Source organism: Crocodylus siamensis, chromosome 7 (genome assembly GCF_052110815.1).
Source record: "Crocodylus siamensis isolate JL-2025a chromosome 7, ASM5211081v1, whole genome shotgun sequence".
In the NCBI taxonomy this organism is placed as follows: domain Eukaryota; kingdom Metazoa; phylum Chordata; order Crocodylia; family Crocodylidae; genus Crocodylus; species Crocodylus siamensis.
In genome coordinates this window covers 4,798,370-4,826,179 of record NC_143401.1, presented here as the reverse complement: position 1 = coordinate 4,826,179, position 27,810 = coordinate 4,798,370, and the positions used below count along the sequence as shown (strand labels likewise).

Sequence of the window (27,810 nt, the reverse complement as noted above, 5' to 3'; positions counted from 1 at the left end):
CTGCTTTGTCTGCAGCACAGACTTGGCTGGCATCCACCCTCCTAAAGGGTTACACGCTTTTGAAGAGAAAACAGCACAATGTACCTGAGCCCAGGCAGTGTCTTCTGTTGGGTGGGAAAGATGACATGAGCTCACTGAGCAGTGCAGTGGCCGAGTATATGCATCATCAGCCTTTTTACTCTGAGAAAGAAGTCTGTTGTTTGTCGCCCACCCTGTTCTTCTGGCAGCATGTGGAGCTTTGCTTTTCCCTGCCCTGATGCTGATTAGGTTTGGTTTTTCCTCATTTCAGGCAATGTTTGACTGGCTGGATAATGCTGTGATTAAGCTGTGCAACATGCCTCCTGTTGGCACCGACCTCAACACCGTGAAGGAGCAGATGAATGAGATGAAGGTACGCCTGCAGTAAGGCCCCATTCTCCATTGCTGCTCTCAGGTGGCAAAGCTCAGCTTCCAGCAGCTGGGTATTTATTCCCCCCCTTCTCTTTGACAGGAGTTTAAATTGGAGGTTTACCAGCAACAGATTGAGATGGAGAAGCTTAATCACCAGGGCGAGCTGATGCTAAAAAAAGCGACAGATGAGACGGACCGAGACATCATAAAGGAGCCTCTGACAGAGCTGAAACATCTCTGGGAGAACTTGGGCGAAAAGATTGCCCACAGACAGGTAAGGTGAAGGGGGGGCTCCCAAATACTTGAGGGCTGAAGTTGGCTGGTTATAGCCTCCTCCTCTGCCACCATCTTGATTGCCATTCTCGTTGCTATCTTGGAACAGCACAAGTTAGAGGCGGCTTTGCTAGCGCTTGGTCAGTTCCAACATGCCTTAGCAGAGCTGATGGCCTGGCTGACCCACACCGAAGAGCTGTTAGATGCACAGAGACCGATCAATGGTGATCCAAAAGTCATTGAAGTGGAGCTTGCAAAACACCATGTAAGTACTTCCTTCTGTCTTACCAGATAGTGAAGGATAGGAGCTGGACGTAACAGAACAACTGAGTGCCTAATGTTACCCCAAATGCCTTGAATAGGTGCTGAAGAATGATGTGCTGGCCCACCAGGCAACGGTAGAGACAGTGAACAAAGCTGGCAATGAGCTGCTGGAATCCAGCGCAGGGGATGATGCGAGTGCCCTGAGGAACCGCCTGGAGAAACTGAACTCGTGCTGGGAGTCGGTGCTGCAGAAAACAGAGGAGAGGGAGCAGCAGCTGCAGTCGACGCTCCAGCAGGTGCGCCATGTTCTGGAGACAGAAACCTTCAAGCTTGTGGGACAGAGGGTCTGCTTCTGCTTGGGGTCTGTCTTTCCGGAGTAAAGAGCAGGTGTGAGAGAGAGACCTTGTTCTGAAGACTAGTATTTGTATATGTGCGCGTTGGTACATGTGCACACAAACACGCACGCACGTTTAAAATGGGTATAAACGCCATTCGTGAACTGTCCTGACGTAATAATGCAGTGAGTTCCAAGAACATCAGGGTTTAAATCTGCCAAATGTCAAGGTCCCAGGTTGGGAAGCTGTAATGCTGGCATGGCTTAGCTTTCCTCATCTCAAAACCTTAAGTGCCTTGTCTGTGTTGTGTGTTACCTCCAAACTGTCTCTGCACATTAGTTACCCGAGGTAAAAAATGCTCCTTTGTTAGCAGGAAGGCAAGGCTACATAGAGTGACACATGTCTTAAAAAGATGAGGTACTTTATCTTTCCAAGCCAAAGGTACAGTTTTGTGGGGAAGCTCTGTCTAGGAGCAGCCGTCTGTCTTTGGAAAATCAACTGTGTTTGTGAATTTGCTGAGATGATTGTATTGTTATGAAGACAAAGCACACACCCTCATTTTTTTTAATATCATAATGAATTCTTCTCTGCCTCTTCATCCAGGTTAAAAGCCTAATCAATGGCTGAGGGTGTCATCTGATCCATTTCTGATTGTGTTCTCTAACAGGCCCAGGGTTTCCATGGTGAGATTGAAGACTTCCTCCTGTGGCTAACAAGAATGGAAAGCCAGCTGTCTGCATCAAAGCCCACAGGAGGCCTGCCTGAAACTGCCCGGGAACAACTCAGTGCCCACATGGTAACGTCTCAGTAAAGATTTTAAATGTCCCTGATTCACAAAGGTTAATGTTAGGTCCTTGTTAGGTGGCGTTGCCTGATGGGGAGTGGGACAAGCCTTTCTTTCATCTTTCATTCCTTCCAAGGTCACAGAGTAGCCCTGAGTTTGCAAATGGAGGCTGGTGTCTCAGTGATAAATGTGTGTCTTTCGGAAGCATTGTGGTAATTGCATCAGCGTCACTTTGCTGTCTGTTCTGAACCTAATTTTTCTGTGATCCTGGGTTCCAGTCAACTTTAATTCCCCTGACATGGTATCTCTGCTGATTTTGGGGTAGGAGCTGTATGCCCAACTGAAAGCCAAGGAAGAGGTGTACACTCAGCTGTTGGCCAAGGGGCGACTGATCTTGCTGAATCGTGATGACTCTGGCTCTGGCTCCAAGACAGAGCAAAGCATAGCGCTGCTGGAACAGAAGTGGTGCTTGGTCAGCACTAAGATGGAGGAGAGGAAGGTAATGGTTTGGAATCAGATGTGATCCACTTCCACTATCAAGGAGTTTGTTTGCAAGCCAGGCTCCTCACTGCTGAGGAAAGAACGTGGGTCTCTTGCAGTAGGCAGAGTCAGCTGTGCGTCGGGGACCTGGGTTTTTTTTTCTGATCCAACCCATGAGATCAGTTTGCTCCGCACTTGTATATACTTAGCATTCTTTCCAAACGAGATAATTTGGTGGATGCTTGAAACCAAAGCAACATTTGTATAGACAGTTACAAGACCAGGTTAAATGGTGTTCCTGCAAATGAAAGTAAAACTAAAGAGGGCTGAGGTAGAGATGGAGACAAAGAGGGAGGGAAAGAAATCACTAGGACAATTAAAAGATATGAGAACATCATCCAGTTCTGAAAGGCAAAGGTGCCTTTCTCCTTCTCAAGAGACAGTGAGCCAAATTCCCTGCTGACCTGACTGCCATAGCGGCATGTTAATCAGCACTAAAATAAAATGAGAAAGGCTGTGGCCTCTGCACAGGTTCAGTTGCTGGCACTGCAGCTGTCCTTGAAATGTCATCTCCTTTCCACTGCCTGAACCATTGTTCACACAGAGATCTGTTTCCCAGGAAGCCCTAGCAGTGACACTACCGCTTGTGTGTCGATTATGGAGCTGCCTCCTCTTTTGTGTACAATTCTTGTCTGCTTGTTTCCGAAGTAACTGATTGGGAAACAGCCACTTGCATTGAAATCTCCTCTTTTTTGCAAACAAGTCATGTTCCCTGGTTGAACTGATGAGGTTCCCATTAGAGGGTTCATTTCATCAAGGATACAATGCAAGTCTTTGTCTGCAAAGCCTCAGATTGTGAACTTTTGTCGCTCTGCTTTTTTTTATTTTTTCTTCCCCCCTTATTAACATGCAGTCAAAGCTGGAAGAAGCACTCAACATGGCAACAGAGTTCCAGAATTCCCTTCAGGACTTCATCAACTGGCTCACCCTGGCAGAGCAGAGTTTAAACATCGCCCCTTCACCCAGCCTTATCCTCAACACGGTGCTGTCCCAGATAGATGAACACAAGGTAACCTTGATATTCAGGAGCTTTGGAAACTTCTAAAAGCGTGAACTGCTCAGGTCATTCTTGGATGTAAGATGCTAGGAGACATTTCCAAGTTTTTCCCACCCCCCCCCTTGAAATGGGAACCTCCACTCTTCCAGGTTTTTGCCAATGAAGTGAATGCTCATCGGGACCAGATCATCGAGCTAGATCAAACGGGGAACCAGCTGAAATTCCTCAGTCAGAAGCAAGATGTGGTTTTGATAAAGAACCTACTGGTCAGCGTCCAGTCTCGCTGGGAGAAGGTCGTCCAGCGTTCGGTAGAGAGGGGCCGAGCACTGGACGATGCTAGAAAACGGGCCAAACAGGTGAGATGCCTAGAAATGGGTGTCATGGACCCAGTCTCCTCCAGCATGCAGGGCAAGTCTGTGGGAGATATGGAGAAGAACGGGGACGCTGAGTGCTCACTGCTCTCTCCTCTCCTGTCACTGCAGTTCCACGAAGCATGGAAAAAGCTTATTGATTGGCTGGAAGATGCTGAGAATCGCCTGGATTCTGAGCTGGAGATTTCCAATGATCCAGACAAAATCAAGTTGCAGCTCTCCAAGCACAAGGTAAGTTGTTCAAATTGCAGCTGGAATGAAACAGTGCCTTATAGCTGGAGAGGGTGGGAGTCAATGGAGATGAGATGGAAGTGTCCTGAAGCTACAAAGCACCCTGTGCCAAAACAGAAGATCCTACAATCACATCTCAGGTAGAGAGCTGTGCAAGAGGGCCGTTCATCCCATGCCTGAAGGTTTTCTAAAGATGTTTCCTCCCTTCCCTTCTCTCTTTGTGTGCTCAGGAATTCCAGAAGACACTCGGTGGAAAGCAGCCTGTTTATGACACCACGATCCGGACTGGGAGAGCCCTCAAAGAAAAGGCCCTGTTGCCAGATGACACTCAAAAACTGGACAACTTGCTGGGAGAGGTTCGCGACAAGTGGGATACTGTGTGTGGCAAGTCTGTGGAAAGGTGCGTCTCAAAAGAACGTCCCTCGCCATCGTTTCTGCAGGCAGGCAACTTTAGCTACGCAATACCATTACAGAAGTGAAAGAAGAGAGGGGCTAGTTCTGTGGCTGCTGATTTTCTACAGTGTGCTATCAATAGGAGATGATAGAAGCAGAGCATTGGGAAGAGGGGTGAACAGAAGGATATTTTCCTAATTCGGATACTAGCCGCGTTGATGTTTCTGACATAGAGTTCACGTGCGCTTTGCTGCTTTCTCTTCAGGCAGCACAAGCTGGAAGAAGCCCTGCTCTTCTCTGGCCAGTTCATGGATGCACTGCAGGCCTTGGTCGACTGGCTTTATAAAGTGGAGCCACAATTGGCTGAGGATCAGCCCGTCCATGGTGATCTGGATCTGGTCATGAATTTGATGGATGCCCATAAGGTAGGAATGAAAATTACCAGCTGTTCTTCAGAGCTCTTGTTCCCCCACAGATAACTGCAAGGCTTATACTAGTATCTCAGTCCAGTGTGTGCTACAAAGGTTCATGTCTTACATATACAGCTTTGGCCGTAGTGTACCTGAATAAATGCCTGGGAGACCAGTTTGGAAGACCGTGCTGTTAGGTAGGGATTGGTTGTGTTTGGCCTTGGATTTTATCAGAGAGTCCTCACTTGGGCCTCCAACAAACGTTCAGTTAAAGGCGCAGCGGGGTCCAGTCTCAACAGTTGTGCCTCCTGCCATACATTGATCAGCTGAGTCAGGTCTTCCAGTTCTAGGAGCTCACTGGCCACACCTTCACTTTCCAGTGTGACGGGAGCCTCCCCCAAAATATGATACGTATTGTGTGTCATCATTTTGTGGCTTATTCCCTGCTCTGTTGCACCATTCATCGTATGAATGTGTGGCCAGGTTACTACTTAGGACATGATTAAGTGGTTAATCACATCTTAAGTGTGATGTCTGCCAGGAACCTTGGGGGGTTCTGTCATTGAAAAGCTGCTCAAGTTGGTATCCTTCTCCTGGCATTGCTTTGGCTGTATTCATCACTGTGTTTCAAGGTGGCACTTTTGCCTTTGGGTCAGGTCTTGTCAAGTCCCAGAGGTGGGCTCAGGTTGGGTTATAAGACTTGCCATCTTTCATGTCAGAGGTGGAACCAGGCCTGCTCCTACCAGCCTTTGGAGGTTACTTATTTGGACCGTAAAAGTTCCCATTCTGCTCTAAAAAAACAGAAGGGAGTAACCTGCGTCTCCAGGCCCAGTTTCTCTTCCTGTGCGCACATTGTAAAGCAAGTGCGGGTGCTCTCAGTTCGGTGTGTTGTGTTGCTCAGGCTGCCTGTGGGATCACATAGCCTGCTGCCTGCGTCATCTGAGTGAGAGTGGACCTGAAACATACCCAGCCAGGGTTTATGAAAGCTGATACGCTTTGTGTGACCAGCTCTCTTTCAAGGAAAATAAAGGGACAAAGCAAGAATCGAGGCATTTTAAATAGGATTTCATTCCAGAAAGCAAACCACTGATTCAGCTGTTTAAACCCCTTGTTATCGGGCTTGAACTGCTTCCAGATCTGTGCTGTTCCTTCCTTCTAGACTCATGAGTCAACTCCTCAGCAGGGGGAGCTGTGCTTGGACTGTTCTCTCTTTCTTTGGCAGGTTTTCCAGAAGGAATTGGGGAAGCGCACGGGCACCGTCCAGGTGCTCAAGCGCTCGGGGCGGGAGCTCATTGAGAACAGCCGGGATGACACCACTTGGGTGAAGGTGCAGCTGCAGGAGCTGAGCAATCGCTGGGACACAGTGTGCAAGCTGTCTGTGTCGAAACAAACCCGGTTGGAGCAGGCCTTGAAGCAGGTGAGCAGGAGTCTCCCCTATCCCCTCATGTTTCCAGGGCTTCCTATGGAATTGTGGACCTATACAAATGAATGGTGAAGCTGTACCCATAATGAAGCCGGGGTTTTGTTCTGTAGCTCCTTGTGAACATTCGCTGTCTCCTTTGTGGCTGTGTCTGGGACGTTTCCTCCCTGCACCAAGTGCGGGGCTGTGACCAAGGTCCCTGCTTAACCCTCTGGACATCTCAATTCATTTCCCAGCTCTGACACTGACAATCTTGGCGATCTCGGGGGAATCACTTAATCTCCCTGTTTCCCCTTCCCCATTTGTTCCCACTTCTCGGGCAGTATTGGGAGGATAAGGCAACAGCTGGAGGCTCATACATGGTAGAGTGCCACAGACCATGAATATATCGCAGTAGATCATTTCACTGACAGTGCACAGATGGTGAAGTGTTTAAATCTGATGGGACAACAGCCAGGGCAGTTTAGGGACTTGCAGGTCTTGGTTTTTCAACAAAGAGTAAGAAGAATTACAGTCTTGTTTGGAGAAGCAGAGAGAGAGTAGGCCTCAGTGATGCTCGGGATATGCCAATTTGGACAGGGTAGCACAGAACTATGGAGGATGGTATAAATTGTGATCCCTCATCCAAGAAGAGACCTAAATGTAAAGCTGGAACAGGCAAACAGGGCTTGGGCTGCTGTATTGATCCAAAGAAGCTCCCAGCACTACCAGCGTGAGCAGAGGGGGCTGATGGTGTTTAAACAGGAGTTTGCTTTTTCAGTGCCATTAATATACAGAGTGGGAAATAAGCTACTTGGATGCTTCCTTCACAAACCATAATGCAAACATAGAGCAAAAGACAGACTTTGCCTTCCTCTGCTCCCCTTAGACATACGTCAGCGCTTCTAGAGCAGCGGATAGAGCACCCGGCTACATACGCGTCCTACTGACCATGTCTTTGCCGCTGGAGGGGGGTTAACATATTCGGTGTCATTGCAGGCTGAGGAATTCCGGGCCGCAGTGCACATGCTGCTGGAATGGCTTTCTGAGGCCGAACAGACCCTCCGCTTCAGGGGGGCGCTGCCTGATGACACCGAGGCACTGCAGTCGCTCATTGACATACATAAGGTAAATGAGTCTGCTCAGGAGCCTGCGCCGCCCTGAATGATAAGATACTTCCCAGGAACAAAGGGCAGCAAAAGAGCCCCTTGCTGTGAAGAAGTTGCAGGGGAGGCTCTTTAGCAAGAGTTTTCAGAAATAATCGATGGGAAGCACATTAAATAGTGGCCTCCCGGGTTGGGAAACTGGATTGGCCTGGCTTGTAATACAAGGTGCGAATCGGTAAGGGAAATTACCTGGGATGCAACAACCTTCAGGGCAAATAGCCGTACCATAGACCCCTGCGAGGTTTAAATGGAGAGCTTCAAAGCTGAGGGCTAAGGGGCTGGAGTCTGGCTGTAGGTTCTCACCCCAAGGGACCCTGTCCTTCAGGAGTTCATGAAGAAAGTGGAGGAGAAACGAACAGATGTGAATGCGGCTGTGGGCATGGGGGAAGTCATTCTGGCTGCCTGCCACCCGGACTGCATCACCACAATTAAACACTGGATCACAATCATCCGAGCCCGGTTCGAGGAGGTGAGTCACGGAGGGCCTGGGGTGTGTGGGTGGAGAGGGAGGGGCCCTCTGGCCCCTGTTGGGAAACAGGGCCAGGAACAGAATTAATGTGCAGCGTCATCTTGGAAGCAGCAAGATTTGTTAAAATAAAAAACGTCCTAGTCCTGTCTGCTTCGGTGAGCTCTCATGAGACACCACACATCAGCCATTGGCCTAGGATGGGGGTGGATGCCCTGTCTCAAGGGGGCACAGCTTTGCTTCGCTCTAGGGGAGACTCTAGCAAAGAATGTCCCTTTGCTTTTCCTTGTCACGTTGGTGTTCCTGTTAGGTCCTCACGTGGGCCAAGCAGCACCAGCAGAGGCTTGAGTCTGCACTGTCAGAGCTGGTAGCCAACGCTGAACTCCTGGAGGAGCTCCTGGCCTGGATTCAGTGGGCTGAGACCACATTGATTCAGCGGGACCAGGAACCCATGCCGCAGAATATCGAGCAGGTCAAAGCCCTCATCTCTGAGCACCAGGTAACTCCTTCTCTGCTGTCTGCTTTCTTTCTTCCCTGCCTTGCTGCTGAGGTGCAGATTGAGTGTGTGACAAGGACTGACATAGTTTGATGTGGTATAACCACCCCTGCTCTTCTGAGGAGGAGAATTTACTTTTATGATCCCATTAAAACCATGTTAGTCATCTGGACTTGTCGCTTGCAAGCCAGGCGAGGAACTGCTCCACCCAGCCCAGGAAGCAGAACATCAGGACAGGAAATCAAAGCCGTGGCTGTAGAATAGCTTTCCCACAAAGCCACATGGCGAGTATACCCAAATGCCTACTGTGGTCTGGGAGTTTCTAGGCAAGGATCTAGAGGGACAACAGTCTTGAGTGGAGGAAATTATGGGAAACGTTACAATTCTTCTCTCCCTTTTGCCATTGAACAGTTGTTTATGGAGGAGATGACGCGAAAACAGCCTGATGTGGACCGGGTCACCAAGACCTATAAGAGGAAAGCCACTGAGCCGACCCACGGACCTTTCATCGAGAAATCCCGTAGCAACAGTATGTTCGCAACTTGTTGTTCTATACGTTCTGCCCTGGAATGACTTCTGAGATTTAGGGGGCTGGGGGGAGGACTGCAGAGAAAACCTAATTAGGCCGGCTCTGATTCTCAATTAGGAATGCACCTTGCTTTGACAGCCACCTGCAAACAGGGCTGCCAATTGCCAGGGGAATGGGAGAGAAAACAGGGATGGTATCTGTATTAGTAGAAGACATATGCCAAAAACCTTATTATGCTCTGCCTTTCCATCATCCAAAGACTCCTTCAGGCTCTGGTTTGGTTTACTTCAGTTTCCTTGTACTACCAAGGTGCTGGGAAGGTCATGCAGCATTTGACTTGGTGATTCGCAGTCAGGGTGCCACATCATCCAGGGGTGCCGTGAGATCCTTTTAAAGGTGCTGTGCAATATTGGCACGGTTAGGTGTGCAAACAGCTACATCCGACTCACAAGATAAACCCAGCAATTTCAAATAGGAGTTCAGTGCGTTAAAAACATTCTGCTTTTTTGTGGGCTTTCTGAGTTCCTTGCAACAGAAGAATAGCTCTGTTATTTTTCTGTAGTCAGAAAATAAGTGTAAGCTAAGAGCTGGCATTTTCTGAGGGAAGCCTTAAGTCTAAAAAAGATGGAAAACCACTGCTTGTTCTAGTTGATCGAGGATGCTGTTTTCTTCATGTGTGATTCTGGGAGCAGAAGGGTCAGGTTAGATCTAATGGAGGGGGGAAATCAGAAAAATGTGGGTCCCGGGGGTAGACTGCAGATATATCAGGTAACATTTCCCAGTCCCATATTTTCCTTCTAGAAACTGACAGCAAAGGATGCTGGGACATTTCTCTTTAACAAAAAGGAGGGTGTCTCTTTTTTCCCCTGGACTTTCCAACCCCCCCATTATCCCCAGTGGCGTGTGTTTCTCTCTGCAGGGAAGTCCTTGAGCCAGACAGCGCCTCCCACCATGCCCATCATCTCCCAGTCAGAAACGAAGAACCCACGGATTAACCAGCTCTCCGCGCGCTGGCAGCAAGTGTGGCTGCTGGCCCTGGAGCGGCAGCGCAGACTCAATGATGCTCTCGATAGACTGGAGGAGGTAACGGCCGTGTGGGGTAGAGGGTTGCGAGAGGAGGGGGTGGGAGCAGAAAGGGAACTGCCTTGTCACCGCACTGCCAGGAAAGATGGGGAGAGCACGTCGCACTAATGCCAATTGAAACCGCCTTGTGTGTATCGCAGGTCGCGACCAGTACGTTCCTAAAAGCGCCCACGAGAAAACCCTCTGCTAAAATAGTAAGGCCTCCTGGAAGCCTCCTGTCCTTGTCGCGGCAGGTTAACCTGCCTGCTTTGCGCTATGGGAGTCAATCCCTCTGTAGCTAATGAAAGCCAGCCCTGCTTTGATGTAGTTATAATCCGTTTAACAATGACAGTACTGCTGTGTATATCTATATATCTCTTTTTTTCAGAAACCTCTAATGTCATTTTTGTTTTTGTTTATGCTTAACAAAGCAGCTATGCCCAGAAGTGAGTGTTTTTGTTTTTTGTGGCTTTTCCTGTAGGTCAGTTCAATTGATGCGTTTTAATGTTTTCCTTTGTTACTTTGAACTCCAAGCGTTTTTTGGTTTTTGTTTTTTCAACTGAAAACACTAACGAGCTGTTGCTTTGGGTCACTCAGAGCCCCTTGAAGCTGACAGAGGTCTGAGGCATCTCCTAAATGTGCAGGCCTCAGTTGGGTTAAACAGGCAACCGTCTTGTGAATGGTGATCTGTGTCAAGGGTTGTCTCTCGGCGCTGCCATTCCAGAGACCTGAGCCTCAGAGAGTCCTTGGGGCTCGCTGTGCAAGTTAGGAAAGTGGTGATGGATCATAGAGGCACTTGGGTGAGGAGAACGAAGGTTGCCTTGGCTGCATAGCCTGTCGGTTGATTCACCAAGCAATATTATGATCCATCTCAAAGGAGAGACCACTTTCCTTTCTGGACAAACACAGAAGAGCTCTGTTTGCAGCTGCTCTGTTCTCAGCAAGGTAAAACTACCAGGCATCCAGGGAGGGGAAGGAACAGGAGCCCTGAGAACAAAGGATCAGGGACATCATTAGGACAGTCCGGGGCAAAGAGCTATCTTCTTTGATGCGTGCAAAGAGGCTATTTGTGTGTGTCTGTCTGCAAGCCCATCTTCTATCCGCATACATGTGCGTGAAACAAGCGTGGAGAACACGCGACTTTCTCGTGTCTATGACTGTGATGTATGCTTCACATGGTGGCTGTCAGAAACAGTGTGTCCTGTTCTGTTATGAAAAGTTGGGGTCATGGCCACGTCCTGAAGAGGAGTGTCCCCGCTCTGCCGTTTTGCTTTCAAGAGGTGTGTGGCAGTCAGGCCTCTGGAAGCACTGTCCATTCGTGGCTGAAAGCTTAGTGTGTATAGAGCAGGGAGAAGGTTCTGTCGGTCCTTCCAACTCTGACTCGAAATGGTTTCCTTCCAGCTGAAGGAGTTTGCTAACTTTGACTTCGATGTCTGGAGAAAGAAATACATGCGCTGGATGAACCACAAGAAATCCCGGGTGATGGACTTCTTCCGGCGCATTGACAAAGACCAGGATGGAAAGATCACTCGGCAGGAATTCATCGATGGAATCCTTGCTTCCAGTAAGTCTTTATCCATCTTAGCTCGCTTGCCACAAGGCACAGTAAACCCCATATTAGACAAATCTCATTAAGTGCCACCACATACGAGGGGCGTTTAGTATCTCTCAGGGACAGAGAGCTGTGAAGTGATGGCATAGCAACCTACCGTGGGTGTTAGCTGTCATTGCCTCATGCTGTCATTGCTTCTCATTACGTGTGGCCTCAAAATCAACATTGTACTTTGCAGCATGGTTCCTCTCCTATAATGACTGTTTTGATGGAGGCTACACATCAGGAAGAATGTGTGATGCAGTGTAGAGCACATGTGCTGTTTCCACCAGATTGTGGGAAGAGATACAAGGAGTTACCTATTTCTAATTGCACCTCTGTGTTTTTTGTTTCTGTTCCAGAATTTCCCACCACAAAGCTGGAGATGACGGCAGTGGCTGACATCTTTGACCGCGATGGGGATGGCTATATTGATTACTACGAGTTTGTGGCTGCTCTCCATCCTAACAAAGATGCTTACCGACCCACCACAGACGCAGACAAAATTGAAGATGAGGTAAAGGAGTGAGAGAGCGCAGACAGGTTTTTAATAACATCTCAATTACGTGTCCAAAGAGTAGGCAGAAAGCTGCCTTATGAGCGCCCAGAGAATCCTAGTGGCACTGATCCAAGATCAGGAGTCAAGTATTTCAGACCTTTTTGAAGTGAAGCTGGTTATGAGCCACGTTTATTCCAAGTACTGCTTTATGCTTATAACTGGCGATAGCCAGCATATCCCTTGCAAGAGATACAGTTGCTAATTTCTCACCTTTCTCTTTCTGGTTTATGACAGGTCACAAGGCAGGTGGCCCAGTGCAAGTGTGCAAAGAGGTTTCAGGTGGAGCAGATTGGAGAGAACAAGTATCGGGTAAGGGCAACGATGCTGCATGTCCCACAACGGCACAGATGTGCCTGGTTTCTAGGCTGTGTCTGATCAGAGCAGAGAGGGGAGTTAGGATTTGTTTCCTGCCTGGATGAAGCCAGCTAGCTGGTTCTCGCATTAGTGAGTCTCCATTTTTTTTGAAAGGTTGAATCAAGACTCTCATTGATGCCACTTCTTTGCCATCAAAAACACTAAATGTAGATACTGGGCATCCAAAACGCGGAGCCATGTGCTTTGCTTGCCTAATTCTGTGTTCCCCAAGTTGATGTGACAGTCTTAATTCTTAGCAGCAGAATTTCTGCTGTTTTTCTGCAGGTTTTGGGGCAAACTGCAGCAGCATCCCATTAATGGAGCCCCTGGCTAAGTGTGTCTTATTCACCACTGCATGGGGACATCTGCAGGCAGTTGCCATGTCATGAGAATGTAGCGGAGACAACAGTTATAGATGCCCCATGGTCATTTGCCCTCTTTTATAAAAGACAGCAGAGGTGATTAAGCAGGACCATCTGGTGCGTTAAGGCTCGGATGTGCCTAATTACAGAAGTGCAAGGACAATACGAATGTGGCACTGTTCCAAAGGAGCTGGACCTATTCACCATGAGACTGGCTGTATTTGCTATAGGCAGAAACAGCCAGGAAGTTTCCTTGTATTTGAGGGTAGCTTGCACCCATGGTTTTCATGGCCCAGTTCGAAGAGGGGATAAGAATTGTCCTGCGTTTCGCATTTGTTTCAAATCATTCCATGGTTCAGACTTCTGAAAGGGACTCGCAGCATATCGCTGTGGTGCTCTGCCTTCCTTTAAGGGTTAGGCCTTTGGAGCTAAAATTAAAGGAGTTAAAACACCTTGAAGTACCTTCCATCCTCTTTCACTCATCTGTGAATTTGGCTGTGAAGAGTCACAGCCAGTACTTAGGGAACGGCCAAAGGTGGGTCGTGATATCAGATAACGTGATGCGTGCAGGTCTGGAACTGCCTGTGGTTAAAGCTTCGTGAGTATTACGTTTGTTAATCCTATAAATGTTCTCTTGTTTTTCTCCCTTCTCTCTTCTCTCCCTCTTGATGCTTCCCCCACCCACATTCTTTCTCTACATAGTTCTTCCTCGGCAATCAGGTACAGTGTGCCTTTTGATGCTGTCTCTCCATTCTTCTTGATAAACATGGCTTGTGTGCGTCTGCAATCCCAGTCCCTCCTTCATTGCTGTGAGAGGACGTGATCCATTGAGTGCTGTGTTAGAGAGCTTGGTACACTCAGCAGAGCCTGGTATACAGCGGGGTGTTTGGCTGAGAACAGGGGCCAAATTAAGTAGAGTCCAGTTGAAAATCTGCAGTCGACAAAATGCAGTATGTCTCTCCACCTGGCTTCTCTCCCTGATGCCCCAGTGGCATTGGAGACTATGGTAACATTCCTGGAAGAGGAAAGAAAAAAGTCCCATGCCCTCATACCAGGAGCTGGGGGTGCCTAGTACTGCGGTTGATGCTACCTCTCTTTTGAGAGGGAAATCATTATGTTCCTTACTAAAATAAAGGGGCTGAAACCTTCTGTAAATGGACTGTATACCAGGATCTGGATGAGCTGAACATATTGCAGTCACCATGGAATGAGAATGCTGAATCCACTGGGTTAATCACTTGGGTAACTATAACTAAACCCTCATCACTGCTACTTGGAGCAAGTAACTCATTACTGGAACAAGCTCATTTAAAAAAAAATGCATGTATTTGCTATTACATTCGGGCATGAGATGGGCACTGCTGTGTCTGAAGGCTGACTAGCACAGGAGAGCTCCAGTGGTTATGTGAGGGGGGTGACGTTTTGTTAAAAGCTGCCCTTGGACAGGGAAGGGAGCTTTTAGGTGGTGGGTGCTAAATCTGGCAGAGAATCTGAATGTCTCAAGTGGAAGAAAGGATAGAATCTAGCTCCCTTTGTTTTAGACAAGTGGCTAGAGATAAATCCATCAAGCTGTGACTTGGCTGTGAGGCTCCTATCAAACACTGTCTCCTATTTATGGTAGACATTGTAATTCAGTGTGGCAAACCTGGAATAAACGATATATGCTGCCAGTATTTTGAAGATGGAGAACTAGGTGCTCCATCGTGCTGTGGCAATGCCAAAGAGCAGGTCAGTCTGGAGCAGGATTTTCCGAGCCTGGGGAGATGCCCTGTAGATTTGAAAGTAACAGATGCTTGTAACCAACAGTGTCCTGTCCTTCAGTGAGCTCGGGGACCCTCTTGTGATTCTAGCTGGCTGGTGTAGCACAGGGGCAGGGAAAGGACTGTCCCAGGGAAAGTGTGTGACTCACTGCCCCAGGGGCACCCAAGCACCTCTGAAGTGTCACTTAGAAACTTTTGAAACTGAAAACTGTCATCCCCAAAGCCAGGCAGCCTCCTGGCCTGCCGGCTTATTGTGGGGTCCTAGGGTATGTCCAAGCCAGAGGTGAGCGTGGGTGCTCTAAGCTTGCCTAAGCGTGTCTTAGTGCAGTTCATATCAGCATCCCTGAACTAACTTCTGACTAGCTAGTGCAGGTCCTGCAGAGCTCCATGGGCCAGCGGCCTGTGTGTACGCAGGCAGGCGTTGCAGTTGTGCTGCGCTAGAGATGCTGCTGGTAGTGCCTGCACTAGCTGGTTTAAAACTAGCTTGGGCAAGTCTCTGCGAACTACAAGAAAGCCAGACCTTCAGCTGGGGAGTGCCATGACAAGCAATCCCTTAAGAAAGACTGCTGCCTGCAGCTACGGGCCTTAGAAGAGAAAGATGCCCGTGGCCCAGGTGTCGTGCTGCCTCCGATGGCCTCTCCTTGCGGAAATCAGGCAAAGTGTGTTGTGAACACCCCTGCATTTCTCACCTCCCCCAGTTGCCTCCTCACAGATTTTTACTCCATGTGTAATATTAGATGCATGGAGTAGTTCTGCCCAAGTTCCCCTTCTTATATCTGCACTCTGTTCCTGGGATTTTTAACCCCCTCCTCGCAAGGGAAAATAAAGCTACCACTTCTGTAATCCTGTGAGGTCACAAGGTGCCTTGTCTTTCCAAGGGGATCAATCCCACCCCCTCCGTTTTACCTGAGATCATAAGTTCTTATGGCTTGGGAGTCTCTTTGTAGCTCATTGTTATACCCTTCTCTGGTAGGCTTTGGGCTCTTCCCAAAGGATTCCCTTTGGGGGAGGTCAGTCATGCCTCACAGTGTAACAGCAAATGCTTAGGAGAGAGGGCTCTGCAGAGAGGCATATGGGTGATAGGGGACATCTGGTTTTGGTGACAGGCCTGGAGCTCAGGGTGATGGCATTTTGATTTGGGGCACGGGGGACAATGGTCTGAAATCACACAAGCTGCTTACGAGCATCATACTCACTAATGCACCTTCTGATACTTGCAGCAGAGACCTCTGTTATAGATTCACTGCACACGTCTTCACTGGGGATGCACTGGGGACCATTCCTGCTGGGTAGCTTTCTTGCAGAGGCTCGGTGAAGTAATTGGGCGCCAGACTTAATCGGAGGCTTCCCTCTCTGCGGGGACACGGCATTGCTGGCATTTCCTGTACCAGCCTTCAGTGACGCGCATGTTGTGATCATCTGCCCTGTTCCAATGCCAACAGCATCAGGAATGTCAGTGTGTTCAGCCTCTTCACTTTCTCCACACAGCGAAAGGCAGAGCAAACCCTTGTTCTCCTTAATAAAAACTCCAGGCTCCAGCGTGCTGCCTGGCTGTTCTTTGATCCACAGCTGGATTTTGGTGCCCTTCTGGCATTAGCCTTGGAGAATGTTGCTACTTGCATTGCCCCGTGCTTCTGTAGAAGGACACTCCCCATAAATTGACTCCCGGGGGGATTTCTCCCCAAGTGACATGTAACTTCATACGTTTTGAGGAGCCCTACAATAACAATAACTTGAAAACTGTTGAGGGCTACAGGCAGGGACGCCTAATCCTGATGCAGTCTGTGTTGGAAAGGACCAGTGGCTCATTCAAATCCCTGTGTCCTGAACTGTTTCTCTGTTGGTTCTGCAGTTTGGTGATTCCCAGCAGCTGCGGCTGGTTCGTATTCTGCGCAGTACTGTCATGGTTCGAGTCGGTGGCGGATGGATGGCCTTGGATGAATTTTTAGTGAAAAATGACCCTTGCAGAGGTAAGAAGATGCCTGGGGAGAGAGGGGGGGCTTTGAGAGTGTTGGGTGGGAGGTGCTGGTAACAATGTCTTTCAAAGTTTTCCTGTCTCTTGCTGTGAGTTTATGCAATTACTAGAAACCTGTCATAGCCATTATAACTATGAGGCTGCCAGCTGTTGTTAGCTGAAGATGACTCCTCAGTTGGATTGCACAGGCAGAGGTGGGATGTGGAGAAATCAAGGTTTGAAAAATAAATAAGATGAAACTCTTCAGTGCTGCCACATTTTGGACTCTCATCATGGCTTGGACAGGACGCTGCTTGGTTGTTTTCTGAGGGCCCCAGCACTTGGAGTCATGGGGATATGTGAGGAGCTCAGCTTTCAGTTAAAAAAAAACAAAAAAAAAAACAACGTAAACCAGGAAAGTTTGTACGTAGTCCTTATGGTTATGGGGAAGGGTTTTAAACCCATGCCTGTAAGTGCATCCTTAATGTTCATACCCAGAAAGCAAAGACCAAAAAACCCACAAGGCCTTGTGTCTGCGAAATCACTTGATTGGGGAGGAATCTGACTCAACAGCTTTTGAATGTGTAGGGTTCGCAGACAGCATTTGGAGTCTCAGTGGGCAAAACCACGTCTCAGGCAGCAAGGACTGGAAATAAGTTCCAGCAACTAAAAAGACTACAGTTAAAAAAAAAAAAAAAAAAAAAAAAAGCTTATTTTCTTAAAAATGGCTTTTTTTGTAATACAAATTGGTTCAGAGCATTGACTCCACACGTAGAAATGCTTTGTTCTTGCCACCCTGAGCTGTGTTATACTGTGGATCCTCAAGGCATGTCTGCAGTGGGGTGTCTACCAGTGCGGTGCTTATCCTCCTGGTCCTGTAAAACCTCCTTTCCACGTGTTTGTGACGGCTGAAAGCCAGTGTCTTACATGGGTTTCCCTTCAGGTCAGTGTTGTGTGTTAGCATTAGCAGAACTTCAGCCTTCGTGGACTGGTGTAGCATGAGTTTGGGTTTTAATACCCAGCATTTACCAACGTTGCAGTAACAAGCCCTGTGTTGTGTCGACGCATGGCCAGCTGGTTAGGGACGGCCAATCCCGGTGGGTCCCAGTCCATACTAATGGGGCCAAAACCAAGCAAGCGAAGCTTCTAGGTGAGTCACAGTGACTGGCCAGAAAGAGCATCATGGAGGGAGGGCCTGGTGGGTGTGCGTGGTTGTGGAGGTGATGGTGCTGTTCCCAGAAGCCCTGTGCATGAAGCCAGTCCCGTAGAGCTGCAGGTGATTTTGCCTTCCACCCTCTGTCGTCCGCAGGCCGGCACTGCACGGGGGTGGAAAGCCGCCTTCTTGCCCTTCTTTCATGACCAGTCTTTGCCTTTGCCTGCTCTCTGTGTGTTTCCTTGTCTGTGTATTTCTCTTTATTCCAGTTCACCACCCTGGAAGTAAGATAAAGCGCTCTGACTCCAGCTCCTCGATTGCCAGTCAGTCTCCGATAGGTTGGCCTTTTTCTGCTTTGCCACTTTGCCCAGCAGCCCTCTCCTGCTGTCGAGAATGGCTTTGCTTTCTACCCAGTCTCAGCCTCCACCCCTGTGCCCCCACTTCCCCCCACCTGCCACCTGCTGCCTCTGGGAACGCTGTGGCAAGGTGGGGCTGCAGCTTTCACGACAGCTGGTACTGTGGTCTGTTTGAATGCCTTTAGCCCTTATGGCTTGGTGGGTCTTGTATGGGGCTGACGATCACACCCGCCACATAGTGTGCTGTGATAGGGAGGTATGAGCTCAGCTTTGGATCCAGAAGTCTTTGCTCTCTTGATCTGAGGTGCTGAAGTGGATCCCCATCACCACAGCATCTGGGTGATGCACCTTCATCCTCATGCTGTAGCTGCGCTTGGTTGTGGAGGGGGGGAGTTTATTTGCAGTTCAAAGATACAGACATAAGGCCAAGAGTGACCAAGTGACTTACCCACTCGGTCATTTGGGGAATCTGGGTTAGAGCAAAGTGAACCCCCAGATCTAGCCAAACCCAGGCCAGTTTCTGGCCAGGAAAGTGTCCTCATCTCCTACTCCCTTACCTAGCTCAGTCCCAGGAATTTAGTTTCAAGAGAGGGTAGATTCTAGTACAAACACTTGAAGGTAAAGCCAGGAACTTCCTTTTCTTTTCCGCCTACAAAAGTGACTGGGGAGTTCAGAGCAGTGGTCTGTCTCTTGAGTTTCAGAAGTGTCTGTATTTGAAATGTCTCCTGGATGGATTGTAATGCCTGTCCTTGGATCCTGTTAACTTCCCAGTCCCTTCCTGTAATGCCTGATAGAGCAAGTCCATCTGGGTTTGAGGTGTGCTCTTCAATTGTTTGGGATGGAGACAATGAGCCTGGTTCCCTGTTTCCATTTATAAAATGTGCAGAGGAGAAGTTTCCTGGCAAGGTCTTGCCTGTTGCTCCTCCCTGATGGTTTCTAGAAAGACCAACCTGCATAGCACGTGAAGGTGAAGCACTTGGGCTGCTTCATTGTTTTGTCTTCCTGGAGTGTGCGTGTCCTAGGATCATCTGCGCATAGCTAAACCTTGCATCATGCTGCCTGCCAGCAGCAGGGCACTGTGGTGCTCTCATCCCCCCTGCCATTCCCCTAGCACTGGGTAGGATTACTTTTACAGGCTCCTTTGCAGCTGTAGGTTGAGAAGCGTTGGAGCCAGGTGTTCTTGCAGATCCCTTTGGACAAGTGCTTGCCTGGGAAAGCAGGAGAAGGCAGGCCATGATGCTCCCGTGTTGCACTAGGAGTTTTGGAAACACTTCATGCCTGTGTGTGTAGTGTTTGCAGGCTGTGCCAGGGGCAATAAATGCCCCTTCAAGACCGACAGCAGACTGTATAGCTGTTTAGCCAGGTCTTTATAGGGTGGGATGTGAGTAAACTAGAGCCTTTTTCTTCTCCTTGAGCTCTTTGCCCCTGGCTGTTGCATCGTCTTGGTGTTCTGTGATGCAAGTGGAGGGTGCCTCTATGTCTGCAAAAGGATCTCCCCCTGCTTTGTTTCCTGTTTCGTGCTTTCAGATGTCACAGCCAATGTTTGATGTCTGTGGAGCAGCATGGGAAGCCACATCAAAAGAGAGTAAGCCAGGCCCAGCTTTCAGTGCAGTAAGGCAGCACAGGGAAAGCCCTGGGGCCCTTGGTGCTGTGGTATAGTGTAGCTGAGACTAGGGCAGTGCCCATTCCACTGCCTGTGCAGCTCCCATGCATGCTGGTTTTAAAAAGATGGCAACAAGATGGAAGGAAAAGAGAAGCAGAGAACATGGGAAGGGAAGAAGCAAAATCCTGTGGCTTCCCTCGAGAGCTGTCTAGCTGAGGGTGGGAGCAGCCAGGGTAGGTTGGAGGTAAATGAAGCGAAGCATCGACTAGGGAACAGCAGCCAGGAAGAGCCGTGTAAAGGAATGTGCGAAACGCCCACGGTCCCTGGCACTAGAACACGCCGTTCTCTCCCGGGGGGACGGAGACGGATGCATGGTGTGGAGCTGAGGGCTCCGCCAGGGACTGCTTCTAGCCCACGTTGGTTGGAGGCAGAGTGAAGGCAACACAGGGACCCCACTCACAGGGAGACCAAAGGGAATGTATAGCAAAGTTGGTGGGAGCCTCCAGCCCGGCCCCACCCGGGTGGAAGGGAAAACCCCAGAGGTATTGCAAGAATTGCTGCTCTCTGCAGTCCACAGCTGATTGTCAAGAGGTCTGGTTGAACCAATGTCCATCTGTCCCTCCATCTCCCTGCAGGGTCTTTGAGATATTAATCACTTCGGGTCTGTCTTGGGAAGCTGATGCTTAATTGTTCTTTGCTTCTGGTGTCCGAGGTATGGTTGCTGACCTCAGCATGATTTACCAGCCGTGCTGCTTGCCTGTTTTAACCTCTGGGATTATTAGTGCACCTCTGCTCTTTGCCCTGTCCTGTAAATGCTTTGCAGCCACCGCTTGAGAGTGCGGACACCCAGGATTCCCTCCACGCAGCGCTTCAACTCCGCAATTGCTTCTCTGGCTTCCTGGTTTGTAAAGCATTGAGTCCAAAATGACTCCTTTGTCCTGGAAGGCTTTGTGCATGGCCTTGCTCCTCCCTTCTTCGTGAGCCCTGGCGGGTAGGGGGATACCGGCGGCCGCTGATCTTCATCACATTTCACATCCGCTGAATCTGCGGGTGCCTCATTCCTTCCTTCCAGGGGGAAATAAAGACCCTGCAGCTTGTGGGGCTTTGGGATCCAAATTTGTCCTCTGCCCTGTGACTGCTCTGTGGTGTCTTGGGAAGATTGGGTGCTGGGTGCCAGAGCAGGTTCACAGGTGTTTTCTTTGGTGCTTGGAAACTGGCTTATGAGTGTCGTCAGCTGCTGTGCTAACGTTAACTGGGTTTGGTAAATAAAGTCAAATAAAGACCCCCCACCCCCGCCTCCTGGGGCTCAAGTGAAAGGCACAGTAGAATAAGCAGAATGGGGCTGTTTGAACTCGGGGACCTCCAGCATTCATCAGAGCCTGACCTGTGAAGTCACCTTGTTGCAGCAGAGTGAGAGTGGTGGCAGTTTTGCTCTGCTATGGCAGGGGTGACGGCGAGGAATCCTTCATGGCTCCAAGGTGAAGAGTCGCATCAGAGCATTGTCTGGCCTTTCTGCCTAGCTTCCTCGGGATAAGCGCAACTCAGGCGAAACCCTTTGGGGTGCACCTTTCTCAGGGCATTTATTGTCCTTGCTCTCTTCCTTTCAGCACGAGGAAGGACCAACCTCGAGCTTCGAGAGAAGTTCATCTTGCCAGAGGGAGCTTCTCAAGGGATGACGCCTTTCCGGTCCCGGGGACGGAGATCCAAGCCATCTTCCCGGGCAGCCTCTCCCACACGATCCAGCTCCAGCGCCAGCCAGAGCAACCACAGCTGCACTTCTATGCCGTCCTCTCCAGCAACACCTGCTAGCGGAGCTAAGGTAGGGCTCCTACTCCAAGCCACGCTTTAGCTGTGCTTTCCCTTAGACAACAGAGCTGCTGCTCCACTACTCAAAACCCGCTCCAGGGACCAAAGGGGCTGCATGGGAGGGGGCTAGGAAGACTTGGAGAAGCTAACCTGGCTGTGGTGGATGGATGCATCTGTGCCAGAGCTTGGTTTAAACTGATGCAGGGTTGAGCCCACTGTGCACACTGAAAACTTTTCCCCAGTTGTTTGATTGGTAGGGTCTCCCCTACCCCATCTGCACGCAGTTATCTGCAGGATGGGGACTAGCAGAGGACGACACAAACCAGACTCACAAAAGGGTTGGAGTTGCTGCTTCAGGTTGGCTGTGGTGGTTTTCACTGCTGTGTTCTCCTAGTCGCGTTCAAGGTCCATGTGCGAGGAGCAGTCACAGGGCCTAGGAGAATGTGCGGATCTGCAGGAGGGAAAGCAGTGCCTTTTTTTTTTTTGTCTCTCCTTTTCACCACATCGTGCATTTTTATTTGGTTGTCCGTTTCCTTTAGGATTTATGTATTTTCTGTTTGTTCCCCCCATTGCCCCCTCCCCTACATCCCGGATACTTTTCTGTTTCGTTTGCACTCATTTCCACCTCTTCCCCCCCTCTCCCTTCTCCCTCCCCTTTCTTTGGATTTTCCATTTCACAGACTCCACATCACTTCTCTCGCTGTTATGACAAACCCTGGTTGGCAAACAGTAAGGCTGGCAACCCTGCCAGGGGCTACGATAATGCCGACCTCAACCTCTCGAGCGCTGAGGTAGAGTATGGCCCTCCTGGTCCCAAAGGGCAGGGACGCTCCTGCCAAAGAGATGTCCTGCTTCCTGTCCTTGTTTCAAAGCTTTCCCTTCACAATAGCAGCGCTTGTGAGCACAGCTAATGCTAAGGCTGGTTGCATTTTTCATGGGTTTCTAACTCGGGTTTCAAAAAAAAAAAAGGGAAAAAGTCATAATTAGAATAAAACTCTCTGTGTGAGATGCCGCCTTGCCTGCAGTCAAGTGTCAGCCTGTTTTGGAACAGCTTCAAAGGGGCGCTAATTAGCGGTTTGTTAATTCTGTCGTTTTTCATGGCTTTGGCTGCTTGCTTTTCATATGAAAACTACATGCGCGCAGTGAAATGGATTAATATTCCAAGAGACGTAAAAGAGCCGAGTTAACACTTGAAAAACCAGCTCCAGCACATGTCTGGGATCCACTCGCACAGAGTTTTATCAACCATGACTCCGACATTCTGCTGTAGCATGTGTGATGAGCCCCGTGTCCCCTCCCCACCGCCTACCACTGGTGTGAGCCCCCCACTGCTCTGGTACAGCTAGGAGACTGCCGCTTCTTGAGGCTTCAGCCTTCACACTGCATTTTCTGGCTTCTGAGGACTGGGGTAAGGGGGGAGGGGCTGGAATTTGAAGCACAGGTTTTGTTGATTATAACTTGCCCATCATTTGTCACGTCTGAAATACTCAGTCTCCCCTTAAGAGTAGCTATAGAGAAGCAGCGGTGTTCCCTGTGAGAGAGGATTGCTGATCTCGCGACAGCATAAAGGCGGCGTTCGGAAACCATGACCCTTTCTTGTTATAAGAGATGACTGTGGACCAAGATGAGGTCCCAGAATGACCTCAAGGGTGAAAGCAGGCCCTCTGCAAGTAACCCAGTGCCAGGGAGAGCTGTCTAAGCGATGTTTCCTGTTGTTAAAGTGAGCGGTGGAGGAGGCTTTAGTGCCCGGGCCAAGGTTTGCTTCGGTGCTTGCAATGTGGCACTGGAAGTCACCTGCCACAGGGGCACAGCTCTCTGCCCTCTGCTTCCCATGCCTTCTCCGTAGCTCCGGCTTCACAAGACTTGAGAGAAAGGCAAAAGCCGGAGGGGGCCAGGGGAAGTCTCTCCGCCTGTTTGTGCCATGGGTTCCAGAGAGGCCGTCCCAGCACTGGGCAGCCATGCATTTTTGCAGTGACCCCAACACAGCATTGCCACGGGATAGCTGAGTCACTCTGCCCAGCGTGGCTAGCAGTTGCCAGAATCCCCAGACCCGAGGGACTGACCGTAACACCTTGGGTTGCTAGTAGCCCTGCAATGACTGGATACTGCCTTAAAACCAATGCTGGGTTTATTTTAGAAACTGGAGCTGCTCTTTCCAGTTGAACTCAGGAGTCCTCTTCTCAGATGTTCTGACTTTCCTGCCTTGCTTTCTTCAGTGTCCTCTTTCTGTGGTGAGAGAAATAGCAGGGGGAGAAAGCTGTGTGTGTTGTGTGTTGCTTTCCCTGCTGTTTATTTGCGGCATCTTAAAGGTCACGGAAAACACCGTCACAGGAAGAAAAGAGCAGGCAGGGTAGAAAGTGGCAGCAGCCTCTTTTAGAAGGGCTCTGTTGCACTCTGTTTTGTGGGTTTATTCATCACGAGCGTCTTCACTGGTTACTTGGATCATTTTAATTCTTCCGTGAGTTGAAACTTGGTGGGGTGGCCACGTCTACACGTATCCTCCATAGGGTGAAATCCTTCAGTACGTAAGTTCGTATGAGATTTGGCACATTTCCACAAATGAAGACATGCAGTCACCAAAAGACGGTAGTCTGTAAAACAATCCTGGCTTCAGTAAATTCTGTGGGGTTGATTTCCATGCGCGCACACACTAAATTATATAAGGTTTTCTTTCTTTGTGCCTTTTTAGCCCCCAGGCAATACCTGTCTTTAAAGTGGACTACAAATTTCAGGTATTTTTAGCCACAGACTGACAGTGTGTCCACCTTAATGTACAAAGCACAGCAAATGGAAGGTAGATGGGTTTGATGGGAGAAATGTGCAAATTAATTGGGGAAATGAGGGAAACTTTTATCGGCTGTCTTTAATGAACAAAGCCCTTGTTGACATCAGTCTTCAGGGACCTGGGCTGTTTTTGGACTACAAATGCAGTTTCTCTGTGTTTGCCTTGACCTTTAAGATGGCAGTGTTTGTATGCCAGAATCCTGTTGCCAAGGTTCAGATTTGCCATCAGTATTCACCTGTTTTCAAAGTGGGTAACAGCTAACACTCTGTGTCTCCGTGCTCTTCATTCAAAGGTGACCCCCGCAACAGGCAGCAAGTTGAAACGACCCACTTTCCATTCTAGCCGTACTTCCCTTGCTGGCGACACCAGTAACAGTTCGTCTCCGGTTTCTACAGGTGCCAAAACCAGCCGGGCTGGTAAGTCATAGCCTAAACGTTTTCCCTCTAAGAGACTCTACTTCTTTTCACTGCCGTTCCTAGCACCGAGGGACTCTGGATATGCAAGTGTAGTGCCCCCACATAAAATGTGTGATTATACCTGCTGCTTTATTTATCCGTGTACGTGTAGCAGAGAGACCCTCAGGAACTGTCACGACCCTGAGGTGTTTCGTATGTGTGTTGAGAAGGTTTGTTTTTAAAACTCGTATCTGAAATGATGTGGTTGTGATGGTCCAGGAAATATTTGCAAGGCAAGGATTTCCATTGGTGGTATCTTTTGTTGGACCAGCTGCATGGTTGGGCTAGACTGAGATAATCTGAATGCAATCCTTTCTTCTCCAGTAGTACCTAAGTCATGCATCATGGTGAAATCCTTTGTGGAGGTAGCAGGTCTAATTTTCTGATACCAAATGTTCCTGCGATTAGTAAATCTGTGCTTCGGGAGTGTCCTGGCAAAGTGTTAATCTCCAGAGTCATCTAGTCCAACCCCCTGCCTCAGGCAGGATCATCCCCATGCAAACCATCCCATAAAAACTCTACGTAAGATTGCCGTCAACGCTGACGCAACACAGACCTACTACAAGTTCCACCTTACGGATCCAGTGCTGGATTAAGAGAAGCCAACCACACACTGTTGACTTCTCCAAAGGCTCACAGAATCATAGAAAATGAAGGGTGGAAGGGACCTCAGGAGGTCACATCTAGTCCAACCCCTTGCTCAAAGCAGGATCAGCCCAACTAGGTCATTCCAGCCAGGGTTTTGTCAAGCCAGGCCTTAAAAACCTCCGTGGATGGAGATCCCACCACCTCTGTGGGTAACCCATTCCAGTGCTTCACCGCCCTCCTAGTGAGAGAGTTTTTCCTAATATCCAACCTAAACTTCCCTTGCTGCAACTCAAGAGCGTTGCTCCTTGTTCTGTCATCTCCCACCACTGAGAACAGTCCAGGTCCAAGAGTTAGGAGTTACACTTTCAACAATATAAGTCTCGAGGAGAGTTGTCCACTGTCATTGTAGAGAGCGATCAACAAGATTGGAAATGTGTTCACGGCCCACTCTAGCCGGCGCGGGGATATTGAGTCAGCAGACGGGTACTTGGAGACTGTTGGCTCATGGGCAGCATCCACGGTGCTCACCGGTGCCTTGATTTCATTACAGATCCCAAGAAAACAGCCAGTCGTCCCACAAGCCGTGCCGGAAGCCGGACAGGCAGCCGGGCTAGCAGTCGGCGGGGAAGTGATGCCTCCGACTTCGACCTGCTGGAAACTCAGTCAGCCTGCTCGGACACTTCAGAAAGCAGCGCGGCGGGGGGCCAAGGCAGCTCCCGACGAGGGCTGGCGAAACCTTCCAAAATCCCAACCATGTCCAAGAAAACTACCACTGCCACCCCCAAAACTCCAGGCCCCAAGAGATAATACTGTACCGATACCCCCTGCGAAAGAAATACAACCTGTGTCCAGTTTTTAACCCTGCTGCGTACAGTGGATGTATATTTATTCTAAACGGGAGAAATTATATTGTTAAAAGTGTAAAAGAATAATTGTGTTATGAAGCTGCCTTATTTGGGGGTTTTTTTGGTTTTTTTTTTTTTGTAAGTTACTATTTTCATGTGAATATTTATGTAGATAAATTTGCTGCCTGGTTCCTCCTGTTCACAGAGGGTCCAGACAACTGAAATGTGGGAGGGCAGGGGGGGAAAAAAAGCAAGCAAAAAAAAAAAAGAAAAGAAAAGGTCAAGATGTGAAAGTGTAGAAAAAAAGAAGAAAAAAAGAAAAAAAATTATAAATAGGATTTCTGCGCGGTGCAGGGCCTGACCCTGCTGTATCTTTTAGGATTCTTTCCTAAAGGCGTCTTTGTAAACTTGACTTGCTGTCTCAGCAAGATAAATTATATTTAAGAAAAAACAAAAAAGACCTGAATCGTACAGTGTTCGAGGAACTCTTTTTTTTTTTTTTTTTTTTTTTGTAAATCATGGATACCTCAAATTGAGAAACATGAGGTTGAAAGGGGGGGGATGGAGCTTCTGTTTCCATTTTTTTTTTAAAGTTCTGTGATTTTACCTGAAGAAAGTGGAGTTTGAATGAATAACATTTGCACACACCACAGCAAGAAAAAAAGAAAAAAGAAAAAAAAAAGAGTTGGTTACAAATACTGTCCTGGCAACTAGGCTTTTAAAGAACAAATGGCGCAGGGGGGTGGGTTTCGGGGGGTACTTCAAAGCTGTCCAGAAGAGAACACTATTGTGTAACGCTGAGCTACGGTGGTGGTGGGACGAGGAGGGGGGTGGGCATCTGTCACTTCGTTTCAAGGGTTTTTAGATGGGTACCGCGGAACGGCGGACTCGTGGTGTTACAGAACTGTTCGTCTGCGTCTCTTTTCCTATTCATTATTTAACCGGTCATTCCACTTCCAGCCAGGCTGCGATTGAGGTGACCTCCGCTCCTAGAAGAAACCTGGACTTACACGCACAGTTGATTGTCCTTGAAATGAGTCTCACCAGCACACTTGCTAGCAAGCCCTCTCGCTTTTTGTACGCTACATTTCTCGGTGATAAAACAGGACACCAACCGGCCAAGTGATTGGGCAAGGGGTGGGGGTGGGGGGAGGCTCTCTGGACTTCCTGTATTTATTAAATATTGTTCCTCTTCAGCTCTGACCATGTTGCTGTGTCATTCTCTCAATTGGTTTAATTGAGGCAGAAACCGAAGCTCTACCAATGAACTGTTTAAAACTAAGACACATTTTTGTATTAAAATTGCTTGCAGTAACAACAGTCGGTCTCGCCTCTTATTTAATCCCAGCTTTACAGGAGAGCCTGGAGTGGAAGGCAGGGGTGGCTGTCCGGGAGTCTACAATGGAAGTAGCAAGAGCACCACAAAAAAAAAGCTTTCCCGAGATCTCCCGCCCTTCCGCAATGTCCGTGCTTTCGCCCGCGACGGCGGATTCTCCCATGCTAGTGCCCTCCATGCAGAGCCCCCTTATTTGC

The 27,810-nt window shown here is 48.9% G+C and overlaps 1 protein-coding gene across 11 annotated transcripts in view; it reads left to right on the top strand.

Annotated features, from left to right (window-relative positions):
* The window catches only part of MACF1 (microtubule actin crosslinking factor 1), a 225,318-nt gene extending 197,721 nt beyond the window's left edge, over positions 1 to 27,597 (top strand). For 7 of the 11 annotated variants that reach the window (XM_090058656.1, XM_090058657.1, XM_090058662.1 and 4 more), the window contains 26 exons: positions 290 to 391; positions 491 to 664; positions 773 to 928; positions 1,026 to 1,223; positions 1,930 to 2,058; positions 2,372 to 2,545; positions 3,440 to 3,595; positions 3,733 to 3,939; positions 4,066 to 4,185; positions 4,416 to 4,585; positions 4,844 to 5,003; positions 6,211 to 6,405; positions 7,387 to 7,515; positions 7,879 to 8,022; positions 8,330 to 8,518; positions 8,927 to 9,044; positions 9,964 to 10,127; positions 11,508 to 11,670; positions 12,060 to 12,214; positions 12,491 to 12,565; positions 13,675 to 13,692; positions 16,585 to 16,702; positions 21,406 to 21,617; positions 22,285 to 22,395; positions 24,682 to 24,805; positions 25,983 to 27,597. In XM_090058656.1, coding sequence (XP_089914782.1) covers positions 290 to 391; positions 491 to 664; positions 773 to 928; positions 1,026 to 1,223; positions 1,930 to 2,058; positions 2,372 to 2,545; positions 3,440 to 3,595; positions 3,733 to 3,939; positions 4,066 to 4,185; positions 4,416 to 4,585; positions 4,844 to 5,003; positions 6,211 to 6,405; positions 7,387 to 7,515; positions 7,879 to 8,022; positions 8,330 to 8,518; positions 8,927 to 9,044; positions 9,964 to 10,127; positions 11,508 to 11,670; positions 12,060 to 12,214; positions 12,491 to 12,565; positions 13,675 to 13,692; positions 16,585 to 16,702; positions 21,406 to 21,617; positions 22,285 to 22,395; positions 24,682 to 24,805; positions 25,983 to 26,239 — 3,918 coding nt within the window. In that variant the 3' untranslated portion in view covers positions 26,240 to 27,597. The remainder of the gene's footprint in view (positions 1 to 289; positions 392 to 490; positions 665 to 772; positions 929 to 1,025; positions 1,224 to 1,929; positions 2,059 to 2,371; positions 2,546 to 3,439; positions 3,596 to 3,732; positions 3,940 to 4,065; positions 4,186 to 4,415; positions 4,586 to 4,843; positions 5,004 to 6,210; positions 6,406 to 7,386; positions 7,516 to 7,878; positions 8,023 to 8,329; positions 8,519 to 8,926; positions 9,045 to 9,963; positions 10,128 to 11,507; positions 11,671 to 12,059; positions 12,215 to 12,490; positions 12,566 to 13,674; positions 13,693 to 16,584; positions 16,703 to 21,405; positions 21,618 to 22,284; positions 22,396 to 24,681; positions 24,806 to 25,982) is intronic. The other 4 variants (XM_090058664.1, XM_090058666.1, XM_090058667.1 and 1 more) reach the window with 3 other exon arrangements.
* The last annotated feature ends 213 nt before the right edge of the window (positions 27,598 to 27,810 follow it).